Below are 25,132 nucleotides of genomic sequence, written 5' to 3' on the forward strand. Positions count from 1 at the left end.
TGTTTGTGTGGGGAATTTCTGTAGCGTGTTTCTGCCTTATCACTTCAATGCAAACCACAAGGGTGGAGGGCCGTACACTGTCAGTCCACTGGACGCTGGAGTGACGACTGGTCAGTTGGCCCGGCCTGCTAAACCAGGCGACTGAATATCCTGGCACAACTGAATGGACTTCTCATTTGCACACACACACACACACACACACGGCACACACACTCTCTCTCTCTCACATACACACACTGGCTCATGCCATTCACACGTGACAGATCGATCGGTTGTCATCACTGCCAGTGATCATCGTCACTGATCAATTTCCACCCCACGCCCCTCCCTTCCCCTTTCCTCCTTCCGCCCCACCACTTCTTCTTCCGTCCACTGAATTATCCCGCTTTTCTTTTTGTTTTCCAGACGAAGTGGATTTTTCGGTCCAACTTGACTTTTACAGTGACGTCTTTCAATGAACTGACTTGGTGTGCTTGGTCGTAACAAGCATAAAGCCGGAGTATTTCACTCAGTTTTATACGGTATAGTCTGTGTTACACCTGACGCTCAATCCAGTACATATATGTATAAATGATTGATTGAACAAATGAATAACTTGATAAATGAAAGAATGAATTTCGAACCACTGAGTTGATCTGCGAACTTTCTCCAACACACACACACAGACACACGTCACTACTATCACACACACACCGGCACACGCAACACATTCAGTGACACTGTCACACACACAAACTGGCACACACACACACGGCACAGAACCCTAACACTAACACCATCTCACTGGGACAGCATGTTCTCTGACCTGCACACACCCTAACCCACTGCACCCACACACATATAAATAAACAAATAAATAAACAAACAAAGCAAACAAACAAACGAACAATCAGTGTCGTGCACCATACCAGTACACCAATGATTTGCACGGTGGCTGGTCAATCACACAAGGACTGAGAACCCTTTCGGCCCGGCCGGACTCAGGAACTGTGACCTCAACTGCTTCGCGAAAGAAGAGGGCTGATGACGCGGCAACCACTTGCCGGGCACTGAGAGGTGTTGGAACAGACGCGCCCTTCAGTTTCTCACCTGCCGAGTCGCAGCAGCGGCGAAGGGGCCGGCCCCTCAGTCTGGTCAAGAGGCCAGTGTTGTTTTTGTCGGCAATCCGGCACGGCACCGGCCCAGTTGCATTAAGTAGCACCTGCGCGACAAGTTATAGTCCAGACAGCGTCACGGGAGAGGCACGGTGTGTGTGTGTAAAACCAATTAAAGGTGTAGTGGTGGATATAATATATAATACACCTCCCGGCCAAAGCCGGTGGCACTGAGGTCTGGTCTGGCTGGCCCCGCGGGCCATGGTTTCCCCCAACTGAAGGGCGTGGATAAAATCTGTGTGGGTGTTAGAGTTTGTGTGTGTCTGTGTGCTTTTCCTCAGTGCCAACACCTGTGGTACTTGCCGGCGTGCGTCAGTGGTGTGGTCTGGCGGTGCAGGTTAATGTTAATCAATTAATCTTCTTATGGCTTTAGTCTTCGGTCGGTGGGCTGGAAAATTAGCCTAGGATGTAAACGGTATTCCTCTGCTGATACCGGTTGGTAATGTGATTTATGTAACAGATGAGATAAGCGTATGAAATATGCAAGCAACGTGTACTGACATAAATTCGCACGTGCGCGCGCACACACACACACAAACAAACAACAAAGATGCATCCATGCACGCACATACACACACTGCCCCGTGACACACACATACACACACACTGTGACACACACGACACAACACACTGACACACACACATACACACACACACTGTGACACACATTGTGACACACACACACAAACACACACTGACACACACACACGCGGACAGTGAGGTTTGGTGAGCCATATCTGAGACAGATGGTGAGGGACGTGTGTAACTGAATATATTCCGACCTTTGTCCGCTTTTCCTTCCTGACATGCACAAAGTATTCCGTATCTCAAGTTATAGCTGCTTCTGTGGAAGAAAGATAAAACTCCACACATCCATCTTTCGTTTCATTTCGAAACAGGCCAACTCGAAGAGGGTGGGAACAGAACCCTTCTGAAATGGGATTTTAGTTGCTTTCAAACCTCACCTCACAGAAGCTAAAGCCGGTGTACCAGCCTATTCGTACCGTCGTTGGTTTTTACCCCGGAGTATCATTAACCCTGGGGTCTAAGCTGACTACCCTGGAATGGTGACCCCCGGGGTAAACTTCAACTAGTCAAATCTGACCCCCCCCCCCCCTCCCCACCGAACCCCCCATCACGGAGGTCATTAGACACACGCCCAGAACACAAACACTAATGTCTCATTTTCTATAGTGCCTATGCCCAGAATGACTGTAGGGTAGAATTCAGCAGGGTGCGCTGAGGCTGTTACACCGGATTATCTCGAAGCCGAAAGGCGGCAGTTTGAATATGGATGCTGACGTTTTGCCACCTGAGAAGGGTGACACTCATCCCTTTCACAAACATTGACGTCATTATGGGCGTAATGTCCATAGAGTGTCCACTTGTCCACCGCTAATCCGTTATCAGGAGAGTTTGGATGTGACATCTCAGTGGCCGTTTGACTTTGTTTTGATAGCCCAGCCAAACCTCTTCCTACAACTAAACACTTTGAGATGGAAATTTATGTGATGTTATCAGTTCGGTGGCCGCATTTCATACAATATCATTCTGTTTCGGGCGCCCGGAGACAAAGAGAGAGAGAGAGAGAGAGAGAGAGAGAGAGAGAGTTCATCATTTGTAAAATTATCATGGAATTTATCATCATCTGAAGACAGGACCAACATCTGGTAGTGAAGGCACTGGAGAAACTGAGACAGAGAGAAGGGGTGGGGTTTGGGGAGAGAGAAAAGTGTGTGTGTGTGTGTGTGTGTGACGTGTGTCGGTGGACAAGTGGGCACTCTATGGACATTACGCCCATAATGACGTCAATGTTTCTGAAAGGGATGGGTGCCACCCTTCTCAGGTGGCAAAACGTCAGCATCCATATTCAAACTGCGTGCATGCGTGTGCGTGTGTGTGTGTGTGTGTGTGAACGACACCAGTATTTTATTTCAATCACAGTAAACATTTTCTGTTAAACTTTCATCAACAAAATCTGACTGCTTTATTGCAAAACCCCTGACAATTATTAAGTTCAGTAGGTTCCTTGTATTCATGACACCTTCCCAACAACACGCTCGATCCTTTATCAGGTTGTGCAAAGATCGTGCAAAGGTGGTACATAAAAATGCATTTTAGTTGTTAATATCGGCAGTGTTTTAAAAAAACAACAAACAAACAAACCAAAACAAACACAAAACACACCAATGCTGGAAATCAAACCCGCGTCATCCCAGCAGTCAGTCGCCGACTCAAGTCTACCCACATCGCCACTTCGAATCGGTGATTCGTTCCTGCGGAATAATTATTTCTGTAGTCTGGCACCATTTACAAACATCTATCTTTCTTTTTTTTTGAATCCGCAAAATTCGAGTTGTTCTGATATTTGAATTCACTGCTAAGATCTAACTTGCAAATTAAACGACAATTTGAACATCACCGCAAAGGTCAAGGACTTCCCGTTCAGATTGCCGCGACGGGAGACAACCACAGAAAGGTGCTTTAGAACGCTTTTTAAAATGCCACCATGTTACGCATGTTACACTCAGCCAGTTTTGAATCCGCTAATTCAGTATTGTTTTTTTGCAACATCTTTGAGCCATCAGTGAATCCCGTGGTAGCCTTGACTGAATGTTGTACTCACGACGTGTGTGTCAGTAAATCTTACGCATTCTTCATTAAACACTGGAAAACTAAAGGTATATTCATATCCTATCTACCCTATCCAACGTTGGGCACTCTAAAACAAACTGTAATGAAATCTAAAAATATGCTACATTTAAGTTTGATAACGATAAACGCCACACAGCCTGAAAACTTGCCAGATCTTTTCTTCCTGTGATAGGAGTAGGACTTTTCTTGCTATGACAGATCGATCTTTTCTTCCTAAACGTAAACACAAAATAAGTGATCCGCATCTATAAAGCCGGGATCGTAGAACTAAATAAGCTTCTTGGATTTTTCCGTGTTTGAAGTGAGAATGTGTCAGGTGTACGCTTGGACAAGAATATAACGGTTTGGACCATGAATATAACAACCGCCAGTCCCACATGCAGTCTTTTACTGCTGCATGCATGTTTCCTCGATCAGCCCTTATACTTTGTGCCCATACACTTGTAGCCAGAGGTTGGGTCCGTTGATGCACTTGGAGGGAAAACAAAAACAAAACAAACAATTCTTTTTTTCACCTTGAACACGAATGGTATTCTCACTAGGTTGGTACGTCAGGCGCAGCCCCAGTGTTTACGAAGAATTTTCTTTCTTCTGATGACGTCAAAGCTTTAGTTTGTCAGCGCCGGGACATTTTAGAACAAGACTTATCTGAATGCCGTCCGTCGCATATAGACTCCAGCCCTGATCAACTGATATCAATAAGAACGTCAGCCAATACGTTGTTAAACTCAACTGACTTTAATGAATGCCGTCGTAGGACGCATTCGCGGACTAAAATAACAAAAAAGAACAAATTGTGCAGGAAAACGTCTTTTTTTTTCTTTCCAAAAGTGTATAAAATAAGTCGTGTTATGAAAATATCATCGAGAAACAGACCGCTGGAGAGTTCAGTGCTTACATGACTTAGAGAGGCACGTCACATGATCTGTGCTCTCGAAGTTGATTGGCTCTCCAAAATTGCGAGCAACAAAGGCGGTCAAGAAAGACAGAACGTGCGAAACAGCAGGCTTCTTTCTTTTTTTCTTTTCTTTTTATTTGTTTTCGACTTTTTGCTTCATATTTTTCAGTTTTCATTTTTCTTAACCGACGATGGCACTTCACTTCAAGAGTTTCAAGTGGTTGTAGCAATGGAGGCTTTCAACTCAAGAAATGGAGGAAAACACACGTTTGCTGCTTTTGCCAATGTTGATTGCCTTTGGCATTCAATGACTGACTGTTATCTTTTGAAACTTCCTCGTGTCAATACAAGAACCTAATCCGGTGAACGTTCTTTCTTCTTTTCAGTTTCAGTTTCACTTTCTCAAGGAGGCGTCACTGCGTTCGGACAAATCCATACACGCTACACCACATCTGTTGAGCAGATGCCTGACCAGCAGCATAACCCAACGCGCTTAGTCAGGCCTTGAGTGCATGCTTACATATTTGTGTACCTATGAAAGTGGATTTCATTTTACGTAATTTCGCCAGAGGACAACACTCTCGTTGCCATGTGTTCTTTTTCAGTGCGCCAAGTGCGTGCTGCACACGGGACCTCGGTTTATCGTCTCATCCGAAAGACTAGACGCTCAGTTTGATTTTCCAGTCAAACTTAGGAGAAAGGGCGAGAGCGGGATTCGAACCCACACCCTCACGGACTCTCTGTATTGGCAGCTGAGCGTCTTAACCATTCTGCCACCTTCCTCCCTCTTTCTTCTTTGCTGCTCCTCACATCTGGAACAACCTTCCTCATAATATCCGTGCATATGATTCAATCTCTGCTTTTCGCTCATCCATGACTAAAACCTGTCATCTTTTAAAACCTATCTGTGAGCAGTCTCAGCTTCCTTTTCCTCCAACACCACCCATGTCAGCTCACTTTGGATGCATGAAGAGTGGGAAAGGGAGAGAGTGTGTGGGGGGTGGGGGAGCTAGGGGTTTTGAGAAAGAGTGGTCATGAATTATTTGTACTTTGTTATATTTTTCTTTCATGTAAAGCGCCCTGAACTCTTTGAGAGAAAAGGTGGCATATAGTGAAATGTACATTATTATTATTATTGAAAGTTAGATACACATGCGCAAGATCCCAGATGGTCGTGGAACTCTCCAGCGGCCCCTCTCTCTCTCTCTTTCTCAATGCATGGGCTTCAGCTCATGGGCTGTGCACACAATATGATTTCCTTTCCCTGTCACAAAACGGGATACTGACACCAATGTGTCGTCCATATCAATTAATCAATTTACCATGAAATTGGATTCAATCACCCGAAGTCACGAAAAATTACCATCATTACCGTCAGTATTCCCCCAAACCCCAGAAGGCGAAACGTTCAGCCCCAAGAAGGTGCAACCTTCATATTTGTCACCAACGCCCACTGACTCACGCAAATACTGTGCCCCGGAATTTTGAAGGAATGAAAAGAATCATCAATCCAAAATGAAACTAGAGCCCAGTCCGTCTGAACTAAAACGGTCCGTCACACTCCATTATGTACACAAAAAGCACCACCACCACTACCACCACTACACCCAAAACAACCGATGGCCTAGCTTCTTCCCATCGACTCCTTTCCTCTCCTTGGCCTCCCCCACCCCACCCCACCCCCCACCGCCTCTCCCAGTTCCCTTCCCCTACTTCAGGACTGGCCGTGTCATCATTGCGGACTTTCTTAATTAGCTGGCTGAAGTGTAATCAGTGACAGCTCACGCACCGCTGTTTTCCTGTCTCCCTTTCCCATGGCCCGGGGTCTATTGGAGCAGAAGCAAACTCGTGCCCTCGCCTCAACGACTTTTAATCAGCCCTGACACGCTCCGCAAGCCCCCCGTGCCACCACAAAGGACAGCCCCTGTCAACTTCTCGGCGAGAAGGGAGAGAGTAAAAGGGGCCGGGAGGGAGGGAAGCAGGGAGGGAGGAGATATTTGCGCAGGCCTGATACAGTGAGAAATGAAATTTGCCCTTAATTTGCTTGCTGGCTGACAAAAACGAGCCACTCGGGGGCTCAAATCAGCACCCAAACACCCCCTAACCCCTCTTTCCCCCCAATTCCATTCCCACCCTGCCAGAGTTTACCGATTCGCCGAAGACGTTTCATTGTGATTGTCATCTGCCAAGTCAAAATATTGTCTGTTCGACTGGCAGGCAATTAGAGATGGGCCAATTCGTTTAGTCAATCACTGACTTCATTTTCTCTCATACACTCCATACCTGGGACCACGCAGATGTCAGTACCTGACTGATCATTGAAGAAAATAGTTTCTTTCTTGCACTTCAGTCCAGGAAAAGTATGCCTGCTTTGAGCAGACGTTGCTTGTTTACTCTGGGGCATCACTGCAGCTGTCGTCCAGTTTCAGAGTTTGTGGAGGTCAGACTGCTCCACAAAGGAACAAACAGAATGATGGGTCAGGTGCTCTCAAACGGTGAAAAAAAAAAAAAAAAAAAAAGAGAAGAAGAAAAAACAAGAAAACAGATGAATGATGACTGGAATTCAACCAGTATATCATTATGTCAGCCCATGTTCTTCTCTTCTTCTATTGTTTTTTTATTATCACGACACATTTCTCTCTTTGAAATTCTGTCCACTCCATAAAAGGGAGAGACTATCACCATGGCGCAGCACCACCCATCCATCCCCCACGCCCCCCTTCACCTTTTTTCTGTCTGCGAGCGTATTTTGTTTTCACATCAAAGTGTATTTTACTACAGAATTTTCACCTGGGACAACCCTTTATGTTGTCGTGGGTTCTTATATGTGCACTAACTGCATGCTGCACACAGGAGTTCGATTTATCGTCTCATTCAATATCAATTCATCCAAAAGACTTCGCATAAATGCTGTCTCACCAAGTGCATGACCTGGACGAGGAGGAGGAGGAGGAAGAGGGTGTGTACAAGTGGAACTGTTTGTGTGGCTCCCTCTTTTAACTGATCTCTTCAGTCAGATCTGTTCAGTCAGAATAAAGTGTCTAGTACATCCAAAGCACTATTAACTGCTGAACAGAACACACACACACACACACACACACACAGAGAATCAAAATACAAGCATAGAAGAGTGGGTTGGAGTATGTTTTTCACAAGCCATTTGATTTGATCTTTTTCAATTTTATCAGGGTACTGAAATGGTTAGTATTTTTTGCTGAAAGGCTATGTTCTGTAGCAATATAGTAATACATTTAGATAGACAGAGAGAGAGAGCAAGAAGAGAGAGAGAGGGAGAGAGAGAGAATGTGAACACACAATCACAAATATAATTGTAATGTTGCATACATTTATTGTCAAATTGAAAGCAACTGGCAAAATATTAGGAACACAACTAAAACACAAACTTTGGAAGGGAAAAAAGGAACATGCATTTAACAATTTATGAGTTGCTTTTTTTTCTTCTTTCTCTTAGCAACTTGTGTGTGTGTGTGTGTGTGTGTGTGTGTGTGTGTAGTAGTAGTAGCAGTAGTAGTAGTCGTCTTCAGTTTAACGTCTTCCACTTTAAGTGATATTAGACGGAAAAAAAAAAAAAGGGGGGGGTGGGGGGTCATGGAGGGCGGAGCGTGGTGGTGGGAATGGTATTGGGCAGAGGGTGATGAATGATGTGTGTGTATGTGTGTGTGCGCGTATGTGTGCGTGTGTGGTGGGGAAAGATACAGAGCACTGGAAAAAATAAGACATTAAAAGGGGAGACATAGGCACAATATAGAAGGAAACGCTAACATCAAACAACTGTGACAATTATAACAAATGTCCAATTGGACTATGTAGCAAACCTTCTGCAATAGCACATAACATCTTCAAATTGTCAAAAATACATTCAAACGAATTTTTCCAAGAAGTTTGGTAAAAACGATTTCAGATTCAAACAGTATGTGTTTGCTTGAAATAGATTCTCCACATATGCATTTAACATCTCTGCTGAACTTTGTTATAAAAGCATTCCGTGTGTGTGTGTGTGTGTGTGTGTGTGTGTGTGCGTGTGTGTGTGTTAGACTTTATCTGACCTTATAAAATTATTTCACTTTAATATATACTGTTATGTATGTCCATGCTCAGGTTTATGAGCATGCTTGTGTATATGCATGTGTGCATGCATGCACATGTGTGTGTGTGTGTTTGTGTGTGTGTGTGTGTGTGTGTGTGTGTGTGTGTGAGAGAGAGAGAGAGAGAGAGAGAGAGAGAGAGAGAGAGAGATTTCCAAACTATCCAGATCAGTTATGGTATATATCTAGATTAATTGTAAATAGAATCATTCACACGAATTTACGAATAAAAGAGAAATATTTGTAGGATATTCTTCAATGACTACAAATATGTAACAACTGTGTGTCATAATGACTACTAAGTTAACCGATCTCTCAGTGTGTGTGTGTGTGTGTGTGTGTGTGTGTGTGTGCGTGTGTGTGTGTGATTGACAATAATCATACGCGATTACGACGGGAATTGTGTGTCAATTATCCACTTCTGGAAATACTGTACAGTTTTGTTTCAATATTCAAACAACAACAAAGGGACAAATGAATTATGTAGTCTTAATAAGATTCCGAGTAGAAAAAAGGATTAATTTTTGCTAAGGTTACTTATACGTCTAATCACAAAATTGACAATAATCTTCAACACAATTTGAATATAACAACAGCAAACTATCACCCCTGATTTTGATGTAACCTGATGTCTCTAACTGATTTGTTACTTTTATTTTCTTTCTATTATCTGCATGTTGTGACTGCAGCAGTAGTTCTTGTCCCTTCATCTCTTCATCCTGTTTAATATCATAATTATTATCAGTATTATCTATAATATATTATTATCATCATTATCAGTATTGTCATTGCTAATATCAGTATGTTTATCATCATCCAGTACTTTCATCACCATCAATTCATTATCATCATCATTGTTATCAGTGTCTTTTTTCATGCGCGTTTCCTTCAAAAACAATCTGAAACGTGGTATTCATTTTCACTCACTAAAGCTTTTCCAGCACAATCGCCCCCCCCCACCCCCCATCCCCAGCAAAAAATGGGGTGGGTGGGGTGGTGGTGGTAGTAGTGGTGGTGGTGGCATAATTTTCCTGACCCCAGCTAACACAGGAAAGGCATGAAAGTCCTTTCCTGCAGATCCCTATTCCACTACGTCTTATACCTGCCGCCACTGCCCCATCCCTGAACACCTTTCAGCTGGTTCTCACCATCACGGAGGTAGGGTGAAAGGGAAATGGTTTCATTCACAAGAAAACTGAACTTAAATGGAAAAATAGGTAAGACAAAGTTATAAAAACAAACAAACAAAAAAAACCAACAAAAAACCCCCACCACGTAACAGATGCTCAGTTTCCTTCCAGAACCTCTAAACAGGAAACAAAGTGTCTGCCTGCAGTTGGAGCTGAAGGACAGCCACCAATCCAATCCCTGTTCTTTAAAAAAAAAAAAGAAAAAAAAAAGGAAAAAAAGAAAAAAAAGACAATCCGTTACATTAGCCGTTAAACAGCAATGCAATGTCCACACTCACACCCTGACAGCAACAACAAAAAACCCCCAAAAAAACCCCACGATATTCCGTTTGTTCACATCAATGATGGATGAGAACTAGCAATAAAGTTATTGAGGAACGATCAGATTTGTTTCTTTCTTTCTGCCTTTCTCAATGTTTGTCTCTCTCTCTCTTTGTTTTATTCCTTTCGGGTTTTTTTCTCTCTTGCTTTTTGCCCCATCTTCCACTGAGCCAGTTGGTGACAAGCGAAACTCCCTGCCACAGTACTCAACCTCTCACACCCATTTAAAAAAGAACACACACACACACACACACACACACACAAAGAAACCAGACAGATGCAAACACACAAACAAATAAACAAAACACTGGAACAAATGGAAGGGTAACTTTCTGAAAAAACACACAACACAAGAAGAAAAAAAGACAAACACAAAAAACACAAAGAAACCAGACAGATGCAAACACACATACAAATAAACAAACATTGGAACAAATGGAAGGGTAACTTTCAGAAAAAAACACTCAAAAAAAACCAAGAACAAGTTTATGATGGCAGTTAAAACTGAATGAATCAAGAAAAAAAAAGTCAACAAACATACCAACAAACAAACACTGGCCTCTGCTTAAAACTTTTGTTAGTGTTTGACACATAAACTGGACACAGAGATCTGCTGCAAACTGCTTTGATGTGATATAAAGGGTGGTAGTCTTGTGTGGTTCCATTCTCCACAAACAGAGAAAATTCTTTGGAAACACGGTGTGACAATCATTGTGGCATTCTCCACAAACAGAGAAAATTCTTTGGAAACACGGTGTGACAATCATTGTGGCAAGGTAATTTGAAAGGCAAAAGAAAACCTTCCATCTTCTTACCCAAACATAAAGAAACAAACAAACTCACTGACATTACATTTTCTGTGTGAGTGCAAATATATCTTGTGATACCGAACATGATGAGACTAGACTGCAATTGTAAGTTAAAAAAAAGAAAAAAGAAAAAGAAAAAGGGTGAAATTATAACATGAATGAAAAAAACAACAACCAAAAACAAAAAACCCCAATCAAGACAACAACGACTACAAAGGGGGAAAAAAACATAAAAAGACACCACATAAACATATATTCACAACATGTCTATTAAAGCTTGCAAGAAGTCCAGGTTTTCCTTTTAAAAGCGCAGCCGCCATGTTTTAGCAGCCCGCCAGAAAATTGCACGTGTCTCTTGCACAGTGCCGAAAACAAGGAAATGCCTGCACAGGCACGACAAATAGCACAGCCACAACGAAATGGGGCGGAGGAGTCAAAAGTGCTGCATGTGAACTCTCTGCTACGCGGTCGTTAGACAGAGCAACTAGAGGTGGGAGACGCTGGTCACTGGGCTAGCTTGGAGGATGCTGAAGGTCAGAAAAAAAAAAAAAAAAAAATCACTCCTGCAATACTGCCAAGTGGTTGTGAGCATGGACAAAACAAATGCCAGGAACTGGATAAAGTTCTCTCTCTTTAAAAATTTTTTTTTTTTTTAGCAGACCACATCTTGCCTTCCTACGAACAAGCTCCCTTCTTGCCATTTGTGATTCAAACACATTATCCCCTTTACCCCCCATTCCCCCCAAACCCAAAAAATCATTTCTTTCTTATTCCGTTAAAAAGTTTCACTCTCAATACCTAGACAGACCACACACATTCTGCTGCCTCCCACTTCTTACACCCCTCCCTGTTTTCTCCCATATCCCTAGCTATTCCTGCTCCACATCCCCCCCCACACCCCCCTCCTGTCCACTCACCTCACTCAACTCCACCCTACATCCTGATTCGACCTCTACTTTTCTATGGATTTTCAACATTTCACAATAACCCAACTACAACGGAATCAAGAAAATATCAATCTGAACATAAACTGAAGAAAAAACATCCTTTTTCATGGTGCAAATACAAAGCAGCATTCCTGTTAATTTTTTTTTTTTGGAAAAAAAATCTTGTTACTGCAGTATCAGAACTTGTAACAATACATTAGTGATTTATTTACACTTTTATTATCATACTGGTGATTCACTTATACTGCTACAATCATACATTGGTGATTTCTTTGTACTGTTACTATAAAAAATGGGTGATTTCTTTATACTGTTACTATCATATATGGGTGATTTCTTTATACTGTTACTATCATACATGGGTGATTTCCTTATACTGTTACTATCATATATGGGTGATTTCTTTATACTGTTACTATCATACATGGGTGATTTCTTTATACTGTTACAATAATACATGGGTGATTTCTTTATACTGTTACTATCAATTTCTTTATACTGTTACTATCATACATGGGTGATTTCTTTATACTGTTACTATCATATATGGGTGATTTCTTTATACTGTTACTATCATATATGGGTGATTTCTTTATACTGTTACTATCATACATGGGTGATTTCTTATACTGTTACTATCAATTTCTTTATACTGTTACTATCATACAAGGGTGATTTCTTTATACTGTTACTATCATACATGGGTGATTTCTTTATACTGTTACAATAATATATGAGTGATTTCTTTATACTGTTACTATCATATATGGGTGATTTCTTTATACTGTTACTATCATACACTGGTGATTTCTTTATACTGTTACTATCATGCATGGGTGATTTCTTTATACTGTTACTATCATATATGGGTGATTTCTTTATACTGTTACTATCAATTTCTTTATACTGTTACTATCATACATGGGTGATTTCTTTATACTGTTACTATCATATATGGGTGATTTCTTTATACTGTTACTATCATACATGGGTGATTTCTTATACTGTTACTATCAATTTCTTTATACTGTTACTATCATACATGGGTGATTTCTTTATACTGTTACAATAATATATGAGTGATTTCTTTATACTGTTACTATCATATATGGGTGATTTCTTTATACTGTTACTATCATACACTGGTGATTTCTTTATACTGTTACTATCATGCATGGGTGATTTCTTTATACTGTTACTATCATATATGGGCGATTTCTTTATACTGTTACTATCATACATGGGTGATTTCTTTATACTGTTACAATAATATATGAGTGATTTCTTTATACTGTAACTATCATGCATGGGTGATTTCTTTATACAGTTACTATGATATATGGGTGATTTCTTTATACTGTTACTATCAATTTCTTTATACTGTTACTATCATACATGGGTGATTTCTTTATACTGTTACTATCATATATTACTATCATATATGGGCGACTTCTTTATACTGTTACTATCATATATGGGTGATTTCTTTATACTGTTACTATCATACATGGGTGATTTCCTTATACTGTTACTATCATATATGGGTGATTTCTTTATACTGTTACTATCATACATGGGTGATTTCTTTATACTGTTACAATAATACATGGGTGATTTCTTTATACTGTTACTATCAATTTCTTTATACTGTTACTATCATACATGGGTGATTTCTTTATACTGTTACTATCATATATGGGTGATTTCTTTATACTACTACCATAATACATCGGTGATTTATTCATACTGCTACCATCTTACAGTGGTTATTCATTTGTGCTGCTACAATCATACATTTCATTTGCTTACACTGTATGCTACTGTTATACATGGATGATTTGTTTAAACTGTTACCCTCATACAATGGGACTTTTCTTTTTTTTTACTGTTACATGTACCATCATACGTTGGTGACTTTTTTGTTTTTGTTTTTTGTATGTACTGATAACATCATACACTGGCAATTTCTTTTTCAAAACCATCTTTGCTGTAGATCCTGGACTAGATTCAACTGCAACAAAACCCGACAGACAAATGGACTTCAGTGCTTGCCACAATATATGCCGATTTCCTTTGGCAAGCAGTGGCAGAAAACTAGGTCATAATTTTCATAACAGTCTGTTATATTTTAATTTACACTCCACTTGACTATATGAAAGCAATTTAATCAATGGAACAATGTCAATGTGCACGTGAACCAGACACATGAAACTTCCATCAAAAAGACCAAGCCCTGAATTCACACTATAGAACCAACCTTTACCACTGAAGTCAAAGTATTCTGATTATTTTTGTACAACCTCAGACAAAAAATGAGAACGAAACACAAATCTACTTTGAATGTTCCCCGTTTTCTCTGCCCCATTCAAAGATTTAATTAAGCAATGTTAAAAGTGACAGCATGGGAAAATATATGTACAAAAATGAAATCGCACAAAGCTAACAAAGCCAAAATCTTCCGAATTGACAACATTCATATTGCCCGCAAAGTAATGAAATAGATTAATGTATGAAAAGAAAGGGTACTTGAAATGTCCAACTAATAAAATGAGACATACACCAAACACTGCATACAGAAACAAACATAAGGTTTATAGCAATCAAATACCCTCTTCAAACAAGCAGAAATATGGAAAACCAAATTTTATGATTTTACAGTGTTCACAGTTTAATGTTTTTGATATTTTAGATCATAAAAGGTGGTTGTTTATGGAATAATCCTTCCTAAGCATCCAATTACCAATATACAAATAAACAAGAGTTTCAAAGACTTGCACAGGAACGACAACAAAGAAATAAAGCAAGCATTCTGTCTGAATGAATCTAAGAAAGAAACCACGCTGAAAGAACATCTGAAGAGGGATGAAAGAAATTGGGGGACGGATAATACAAGTGCCATTCACATTTCTGTTAAGTCTGAGCATGTGCTTGTGCATGTGCTTGTGCCCGTGTGTGTGTGTGTGTGTGTGTGTGTGTGTGTGTATGTGTGTGTTTGTGCGTGAGTGGGTTGGGGAGTGGTGAGAGTGAGAGAATGGAAGAGAGAGAGAGAGACAGAGAGAGAATCAAGAGAACAAAGAAAAAAGAAGACAAATCTTGGTTGGTAACCAGAGCAGTAAACATCTTACAAACCCTTTCCAGAGTTCTGTTTTAAAATGTTACTGGGTTACCCTCACAGGGGATGATGAAGATGGATTTCTTCGCATCAGATTACCTTCATAAACCACCGTTCTGTGCCATGCTGCCCACAGTCACGTGGACGGTAATCGCTGAATGCTAACAATATACTGTGGGCCAAAGGGACACCTTGACAGCATCCCTTCTGCCAACAAAAACTGGCAGTGTGTTTGCAGTCACCAACTGTCTCCCTCTCAAACAGGAGAGGGAAACACTCTCTCTCCCCTCTCTCACCCCACCTCAACCTCCCCTCTCTTTCCAGTCCTGTCCTTTGAATAAATTACTGCCTTAGACAGGAGAAAGAGAAGGCATCTGCGGTCGCTTTTAATTCTTCTGACGTCAATGAAATGTAGGGTTCAGATACTCAGGTGTAAGAAAGCAAACTACACATTGCATGCATGACAAAGTCACCCAAACACTTGGCCCTTTTGATCAAAACTTGTGTGGTTAACACACAATCATTTGGCTGCTTGTCTTGGTCTGCCATATCAATTTAGAACGTTGTTCTCTCACAGACACAGCCACACAAAATACATTGCATTCTATCATAATCTTTTCTGCTCCTTGAAATGTCTGTATTACTTGCAGCAGATTCTGGTCTGAAGTGCACTGAGGGCAGGGGAATAAATAACTTTTTAAAGGAGAGATATATCTGAAACATCTCAGCAAACTGGGGTTGGTGAGAAGGCGTGCAGTTCTATTTCATGGCTTGGTAGTCCACTGCAGGCAGGGCACATGAACTGGAGCCTGGAAGGTGGCTGGAAAAGCAAGAAGGAACCCTTCAAACGACATGGTTGTATGTGACTTACACAGACAACGGCAATGTCTACAAGGAACATTATTTGCTTCAGCAGAACGTGACATGTTGAGTGGAACAACCCCCCCCCCCCCCCACGCCCCACCACACACCCCCTGCTCCCTCCCACCCCCCCAAAAAAATAAAAGCAGCCGCTGGGTGCTTCCATAGTTTTAAAGATCGACACTTGTGCCATGCCGCCTGGCAGCATTCCTGCAGTCTGGCAAATGATGCTGCACATGTGTTTTGATCATTGGGGTAAAGGCAGACATTTACCATCTCTGACAAACTGAAAGAACATTTCCAACCTCTCATCTCCCTAATCAGACACCAAGTTTACTTTAATTGCTATCACACCAGTTTCTCACCTGGATCCTGACTGACACATCATCAAGTACTCTGTCAAGTTCATTACCTGGGGAGAATTACCTGATAGATCCCTTTCTGTTTCAGGACAATCTTGAGTTTCAACTTTGTGACAGATGCACAAAGCACACAATCTACACATCCACGCCCACACAAAGTCTGCTTGGACATTCATCTTTGAAATACACGCAGCAAACATCATGGGCTGAAGAAGCCTGTTCACAACATTTCTGCCGTGAAGAAAACAGGCAGTGTGATTGTGGAGTCACCTCTCTACCTACATCTCAAAAGAGACAGATCCAGGAAATTCAGGCCTCCTCTGTTACTTAGAAGTTTCCTGGACGTGCAGGTATCTAGGTGTGTGTGTGTGTGTGTGTGTGTGTGTGAGCATGCGCATGTGCATGCATGAGAACGTGCACTGTGTATTTATCGATACCAGTTTGCAAGTGTGTGTCCATGTACATTATTCCCAAATCCACCTTCCCTTAATAGTCAGATGAGGTATCTGGGAGAAAATAAAAAAATACTGACAAGTATACTGTCTTTGTGAACTTGTGGGTTACAACTAACACATTCACACTAGTCTGTGAGTGGGGTTTTACGTACATGACTGTTTTCATCAAACTATATAGCTGTAAGTAGCCCATGTTGGGTGCTCACGCTAAGTGATGGGTACGTTCGTGTTTTCATAATCCACCAGATGCTGACACGGATCACAGGATGTTAAACTTTTTTGTTTTGTTTTGATCTTCTGCATACTTATGTATACACATGACGAGGACTTAACCATGAGCTTGCCCTGTACGACCTGGGAGACTGGAAATAAATCACGATCAACCCATCAAGCGCCGATACTGGGATTGAACACAGAACCATTGGACGGAAAGTCTAACGTTCTAAACTGTTCAGCTACAACTGCACCTGTAAGATTTGACTGTTGAGGTTATGCTCCTTCACTGTGGTTCATTCCTCTGCCATCATTCCCCTCAACCACAAGTCATTCCCCTGTCAGTCCTTAGAGAGCAAGGAGTTAAGTGCCGAAACACTTGACTGAGGAAGGCTTCTTATTTGAAGACCTTGTACTGTCCAGCTCTCCCTAGAGTTCCTTATCACATTCCCCTGTCAGCTTCAAGTAACACATCACTTTCAAATAATTCATTTCAGGAAGCAGAAGAACGGATGGTAAAACGCAGGGATAGGAGAAAGGCATGGACAATGCGTTAACACACAAACAGGCAAAACGTATGCAAATTTATGTAAAAACACCCATCACTGGGCCATGACAGTGTGCATGCATGCACCCACATGACTGTGTCTGTGAGTGCACATGTGTGTGTATAAGAAAGAGAAAGAGAGAGAAATGAACAGCTGAAATGGGCAGACAGCCACTCACTGTGTGTCAACCGCTGACATGTTCGACACATATACGGACCAAGATATCAAAAAGACATTTCTCAGGAGCAAAACGTGCAGTTTACATTCCAACACCCTCTCAACCCAATACATTCATGACAGACTGAATTCAAGTCAAAGAAAATCAACAATGAAGAAACCTTCTTTTCTGTCAAGGCTGCATATGACGAATTCAAAGAAATGAACAAGGAGCAAAATGGGAGCCGGAGGGTGAGGGGTACAGGTGATTCAGAGAGACATTGAGAAAAATCCTTGATGGAGCTAAGGAAACAGTTTCTTTCCAGTGAACAAAGGGAGATAGACAGACAGATAGAGAGAGAGAGAGAGAGAGAGAGAGAGAGAATCAGAAGGGTTGGGAGGGGACTGGTATTTGTGTGTATGTACCAAGTAGGCAGGTTATTGTACAAATGCTTGTAAAGCGTTTAAAGCTTAATCTCTGACTGACAATAAGTGATATATATATATATATATATATATATATATATATATATATATTTATATATATTTATAATATATCAAAAGCATTTTGTGGTGGCAAGAGAGGGTTGTGGTGGTTGGGGGACACAAGAGTGCTAACAGTTAAGACATGCAGTGCGCAAGTCACATAAACTGGAAAAAAAAGACAAGAAAAAAGACTACAATTCAAGTATGTGCACCAAAGATGCCATAACAATATCATTGATAGCTACGGCAATAATACTGACAGTAGGAAGCTGCCACAACAAATTTATCATCAGCACAAGGAAAAATCCAACAAAAACAACCCTCTTTGTCACTTCTTTTGCAAAATTAAAAAAAAAATGTAGTACAAAATTTGGATGACAATCATCAGGACCCAAGTTCCATCTGACTTTGCAACTAACATAGCGCGGATCACTTTTCGTTCACCTAATTTTTTTCCTCTTTAAAAATGTTGCATACAACACACTGTCATCAACCTTTCAGAGAATAACAGAGTGTTGCTGAAAGGTTCCAAGAGATGATTTTTGCAAAAAATGAAACACAGGTATTTCTTTACAAGCTGAACCACTACTATACACTCTACAGAGATCCCACACAAAACTAGGTGTGTCCCACATACTGATATATATATAATAGCAAAGGTTTCAGATCCTGTAAACCTGTGAAGGAAATAAAATAACTGCTATGACATGACAACTATATTTTACACATTGTTTCCCAACTTGTTTCATGATTTTAAACTTCACTAGTTTATACATGAAGCAGAGATGCAGGTAATAACATGCAAATTGCTACACATTTATCTTTAGGTAGCACACATTTCTTTGGGGTGACACCAAATTAAAAAACCCAAGGAAAGTCCTGTAACTGTTGAGCAGAATCAAGTCTTTCTTTTCCCACCACTGATGGATCTGGCATTCAAAGTTGTAACTTGTATCATTTCTTTTGCTTTTCTTTGTTTCTTTGTTCCTTAAGTGACTGGTGCTGGTGAATCAGCAGACTATGCTCAGAGAATAAAACCCACATTTACTACAATCTGTTAACAAAAAGGGAGACAATAGCTACTGCTTCCTATTCTGCAAATATGTGCACCCCACCCTTCACCCAACACCGAGGGTCATGACTTTCAGCATGCAAGTCACATTACACGGTACTTGCATAACATTTAAAGAGAATCCAGCACATATGCTTGGCATGCAGTTTGCCAACTGTGTACTGTGACTGTAACAGCATGATGCCATGCTGAATGGATTATGGGCAGATACACAATCCCAAGCTTCTCAATGAAACTTTGAGACATTTTACCCTCATAATTGTCTTGGTAATTTTTTTGGTTGAACCACACAACATGGCAAAGCCCTGGCACTCACAAAGACCATGAGAGACTGTTTTTGAAGCTGTATAGATAAAGCTCGATTTGGTTTCAATTTGGTATCATTTTTCCATTCACAAAATTCTAGCAGGAAACATGTTTTACATTCATTAGTCTATGAAGCAGAGTGCACTGTATCATATCATGTTTGCATGCACCAAACTCAACATCACTGCAGAGCTGAAAGCATTTAAACATGTTTTCTTGCTGTGATGGAAAATCTTGTCTGCATCTGAACATCAACTCCCAGTCTTTTGCTGTTGTTCCTTGATGAACGAACCACCAGCTCAGTCTTGATTAGGCACCCATTCATCTGTGTTTCAGTTACGAATAAATAAACCGAACACCCATTACCAAAGCAAAAATGTTCACATGTATAGAACTGCCTGCATCTTTACTTCAACAAAAACACCTCACATAAACTTACACACATTCTAACTTCAACAACAGCAAACCTTCTGATTAATGACCATAACCATGAAACAAGAAATATTCTGATGTATACTCTTCAGAACCTGTGTGAACCTGGTAACACAAGCTTTCAACCTGATACTTTGGGATTGTGAGCTGACCTCTTGTCAGGAGCCTCCGGTCCAGAAATTTTCATTTTGGACTCGTGGAGACACAGCTGCTCTTGACCTTTTTGGTGCCAACTTCATGTGTAAATGGCAGCATAGAAGTACCAATGTTTATGCACCATGTGGTTTCTGGTGAAAATGGCCTTGCAATATCTTGTTTGTCAAAATTCAAAAACTTCACCTGTATTCTGACAGCCATTTCCTTTCTAACAGAGCCATTTTGGGGGATCTGAAACTTGTCTTTTTAAAATTTTTATTTCAAAAATTTATTTATTATTTCTTTTAGCTGCCCTATCATCTGCGCCGTTTCAGTGGTGATACTCCCACACCACTCATTACCAGTCCCCCCCCCCCCCTTACAAGGCCACTCCCGGGTTCGTCTGTCACAGTCACAGCATCAGCAGTCTGCTGGGAACCATTGATTTTAGGTTCCCAGTAGTGCCTGTGTTCAGTAGTGCCTGTTCTGATTTAACATACTAAGGACACCACCTACTAAGCCCCCTACTGACAATAATGGCTTAGTTGCAGAGCCAGACTGAGTGAACGTCCATCCCACAGTGGAGACCGCCACCATGTCCCTCCAACAACAGCCCCCCATCAATCTGCCGACACTGAAGACACTGACAGGACTCAACTCTAGCACGGAAGTGGAGGGGTATGGAAAATGAGGTCACCATGACAGCAGGGCATGAAAGGCCACAAAATATGGAACTTTTTAGTTTATACTGATGATGGAGGAGGAAGAGGAGGATGACGATGCTGCTGCTGCTGCTATGGAGGTCCATTTTGGTGTGGGACTTTGTGACACGGCTGTACTCTATGCTTCCTGTCATAACGATATCCCGGTGTCAACCAGGCCTGAGAGATACAGACACTTGCAGTGTTAGTCAGGTAATTAGAGCTACACTCCCAAAGACACATCTGTGAAAAAGATGATACTTGACTGTGTGGTCCCATTCTCCCCATTTAAGCCCATAGCACACTCAACTCTGGGTAGGAGCCGGCCGTGGGCTGAAAAACCCACCTCCATTGGGATTCAAATCCACGTCATCCGCAATGCTAACCACTTCACCACGGCAGCTGTTTCCTGAAATTTGTTTACCAGCCAATGGGTCTATCACTCCTCTGCTGTCAACATATTTTGCAGATCCCAGCAGCCATTGCTGTTTAAAATGACCAGCACTGTATGGGTTGATCTACCAATAAGTGTTTATAATCATGCCAGTCATCAGCAGGCAAACTTTTTTTCTGGCCTGTAAGCTTATGCGAACAACAAATATAGTAAAGCTTAAGTCCACAGTGCAGGTACAACTGCAAAAAGATAAAATGACAAATTCTGAAGCTGACTAAAAAGCCTGTGAAAGCAAGTCCACACATGTTATGAATGACACCTGAATGTTTTGTCTACAAGTGAATGAAACCATCAACCCACTTTCAAAAATAACACTTGATTTTTCTTCTAGATGTGAATGAAACCATCACCACACCTTTCAAAATTTTATTATGAAGAATCATATTATGTGAAATAACATTTTTATGTGGTGTGTGTGTGTGTGTGTGTGTGTGTGTGTGTGTGTGTTGTGGCATGTGGTGTTGTAGTGTGTTGCGTGGTGTTGTGTGTAGGCATAGCGTCGGCCATATCTGACGAACGACTGCTTAAAAAAAACTCAGGCCAGGAAAGTCCTGACGTCAGCGAGGATGGTCTTGCGGCAGATGGGACAGGCGCGGAACGTCTGGCCGCAGTCGTAGCAGTAGGAGAAGTGGCCGCAGGGGAGAAAGGTGATGGACACGGGGCGGCTGTGGCAGCTCCGGCACTGTTGCCTCGTCTTGAGCAGCTGGTTCTCCTGCCGCAGGGCCCGCAGCTTCTGCTGCAGAGTTGCCGTGTCCTCCGCTTTCTTTTTGACACCCCCCTCCTTCACCTTGTCCGCTGCTGGTGGCAGAACAACTGCCTTCACCTGGGGCAGTGTCAAAACCTGCTCCCCGTCCGTCTGAAGATCATTCTTCTCTGGAGGCATGCTGTCGGTACAGTCACTCTCTGAGTCACTGTTGTTGTCTTCGAGGCTGCCCGACCTCTGACGTTTAGGAGCCTTGCTCCTGTTTACAGACGGCAAAGTTCTGCCCCTTTCTTCCACCTTGAGAAGATGCTCCACTTCCTTCAGGAGCATGCCGCTCTCGAGGATTCCATCCTGGTTCTGGAGCAGCTTTACGGCGTGCACGATCAGGTCAGGTCTGTAGCCCATGAAGGACACCGCTGCTGCATAAGGTTGCTGCAGTATCAGCTTGTCCGCTGCCGACAGTCCCCCACTGCCTAGACTTTCCTGGCAGACAAGAGAGGAGAATTCTCACAATGCTCATTATGTGCACTTGGCCATCGCGACAAACATCACTTTTAAAAACATTTATTCAAAATTTGGAACAACTGTAATTGTAAAGCGCTTAGAGCAAAATCATTTGATTACGAACTAGATAGATAAACATATTATTATCATTATTTCTTATCATTATCAACAACACCAAATACAATAACTTAATGATAACAATAAGAGGTCCAGGGCTATGGCATGGAAAAGTGGCTGGGGAAAGTCCAAAGTCCAAACAAAATCATTTGATAAGTGCTGAATTTCAACATTTATAATTCTAACTTTAAAATACATTCATATATACAGAGAAAGTAATGTTCATGTACCCAAGCATGCACACACACACACACAAACACACACATATCTCACCAAGTCACAACAAGTCGCACAGTCTTTAGCATTATAAGCTACGTAAATAAGAATATTGTCACCATCTGAAAATGGCAGTCTCCTTGCCATCACAAAGTGACACAGCTTCTTATCCTGTCAAGGTGGATCTCATAATGTTTCAATCACAAACACTTTAAATTTCACCCTTGATTACATATTTTTTACTATATGCATATTCAACTATCACTTACATATACAACTTATCAAGTAGAATTCTGTGTATGGTTTGGCAGCCTGAGCTGCTGATGAACAAAAAGTGTAAAGATGATGTTTCAAGTACTATTAATAGTATTATTATTATTTCAAAGTACACTTTCAATTCACATTCCATAACAGTCACCAAGCCTCTTATCATTCTATGCAGAGTGAAATTAGTTCCTAAATCCAAGCCTGCCACACCACCTCCACACAAACCCCCCCCCCCACAAAATAGATAAATGAAAAGGAAACAGGAAACTACCCCCCCCCCCCCCCCGCCCCCCTCCGCCACCCCCCAGACACAAACAAAACCCCAGCCAAGAAAAAAGAAAGCGAGAAGTGCTCAGTGGCAAACAGCAGCAAAATAAAATTTAAAAACACACACCAGCACACACACACACACACACACACACACAGAGGGACAGACTGAATAAAAAATCACACCTCAATTTCCTTTTAAACAGTTAGTGGGATTCAATTTTTATTTTAAAAAAAGGAATCTTTTTACGCTATTCAAAACTTAAGTGGAACCTGTAATTAGCTCTTAGTCTGTTAGTATTCTGCAAGCAGTGGCTGATGTGACACTGTGTGACAAAGAATGCAAAAGTAACTAACATGTAAGCATCATCCCTTCCCCCACCTTCCTTGTTTGAAACATGTAATGAATAATTTATCATATTCATAACCTCTTAAAACTCATTTCTTGTATGTATAACTATAAGATTGAGATAACTTTGAGTGTTGTAAAGAAACCTGATCACCTTTTATCACTATTTCGTACTGCTGTGTCCACAATCTGCATTGTTATTGCATCACAAGGCCTAATCAATGAACTGCTAAATGGGAAGTAATCCAAATCGATACCTCATACTCTGCCTGAGCGAAGATTATTTCCCTTTACTGCTCCCACAGCTCATGTCACGTTTGTTTGTTTTCATGATGTGGAAACAATGTGTGACAAATGCACACAATTTCAAGCAGCAATTCATAAGCAGTTATCAGCAGTTCACATTTGAGGAAGTAACTGTGTAATATCGTTCTGCAGTACACAGATTTTTATTTCTATTTTTTAACTATACAACAGACGCGTATCAACACAAGGAGGAGAGGGGGGAGTCACGGCATTGTGAGTCTGATTAAGTTCCGTATGCCTTGTTTCGAGTTAGCATAACCTAAAATGGGCCACACTCGTGACATAAGTGAAAAAACCTTGGCTGACCCAGTCATAATGACATCGACAAGCACGACAACTCTATAATTAGTAACAATCGAGTAACCGATGACGTCGACAAGCAAAACTGCCACCAGTTTGTACACTAAAGGATAACTGCTATGTTTTCTCGCCTATTGACAAACAAGACTTTAAAAAATGTCACATAAAGACTGCTAGATCGAGTTTTGCTTACATACATCGCTATCACAAGATTTTTTCAGAGAGAGAGGGAGTGGAAAAGGCTCAAAATGGCGACATATTTTACTCGTTTCTTACTCACCCTCTCACAGACCTTAGCGCCCTTCCCCGACATTCATTGAAGGCCAGCTGATGAAGTTATTTTTGTATTTGCATCTTGAACTTACCTCATTTGCTGGTCCAGTTGCCATAACGCTGATAAATTTGAACGTCTCCGTCCAAAACCTTCAGCGAAAAGAATGTGTCTATTCAGATGACTAGTTGTCGGTTGCAGTGGACGCAGTTGTTGGGCACCTCAAACAGCGCAAGGATACACATTTCACGGTCTTGTCATCGGGAATTCCCACTCACTTGTCACCGCAGATCATCTGGGAAAATGCTGATTATCTTCTTCTGTTGGATGGGTAGCCAACATCGACTTGTCGATGAATCTGCTACACGTATTCTTTTCCGGGGGGATGGGGGGTTCCGAGTGGGCTGTTTTAGTTTGTTCTAGGTTTAACAGGATTAGGAGGATTTTGTGGGGAGGGGG

At 41.4% G+C, this 25,132-nt stretch overlaps 1 protein-coding gene across 1 annotated transcript; it reads right to left on the minus strand.

Annotated features, from left to right (window-relative positions):
* Positions 1–8,871: 8,871 nt before the first annotated feature.
* LOC143292710 (uncharacterized) lies at positions 8,872–24,924 on the minus strand. The gene is made up of 2 exons (XM_076603229.1): positions 24,768–24,924; positions 8,872–22,559 (listed from the first exon to the last, which is right to left on the minus strand). The coding sequence occupies exons 1-2, from the start codon at positions 24,789–24,791 to the stop codon at positions 21,909–21,911; spliced, it is 675 nt and encodes a 224-aa protein (XP_076459344.1). The 5' UTR covers positions 24,792–24,924; the 3' UTR covers positions 8,872–21,908.
* Positions 24,925–25,132: the final 208 nt, after the last annotated feature.

The sequence above is a fragment of the Babylonia areolata genome, chromosome 18 (genome assembly GCF_041734735.1).
Source record: "Babylonia areolata isolate BAREFJ2019XMU chromosome 18, ASM4173473v1, whole genome shotgun sequence".
Classification (NCBI taxonomy): Eukaryota; Metazoa; Mollusca; class Gastropoda; order Neogastropoda; family Buccinidae; genus Babylonia; species Babylonia areolata.

Excerpts from the sequence above, each read along its gene's own strand:
- LOC143292710 (XM_076603229.1), bottom strand. The coding sequence starts at position 24,791 with ATGGCAACTGGACCAGCAAATGAG. Across the intron at positions 22,560-24,767 it reads CAACTGGACCAGCAAATGAG|GAAAGTCTAGGCAGTGGGGG; the intron begins GTAAGTTCAAGA and ends CTTGTCTGCCAG.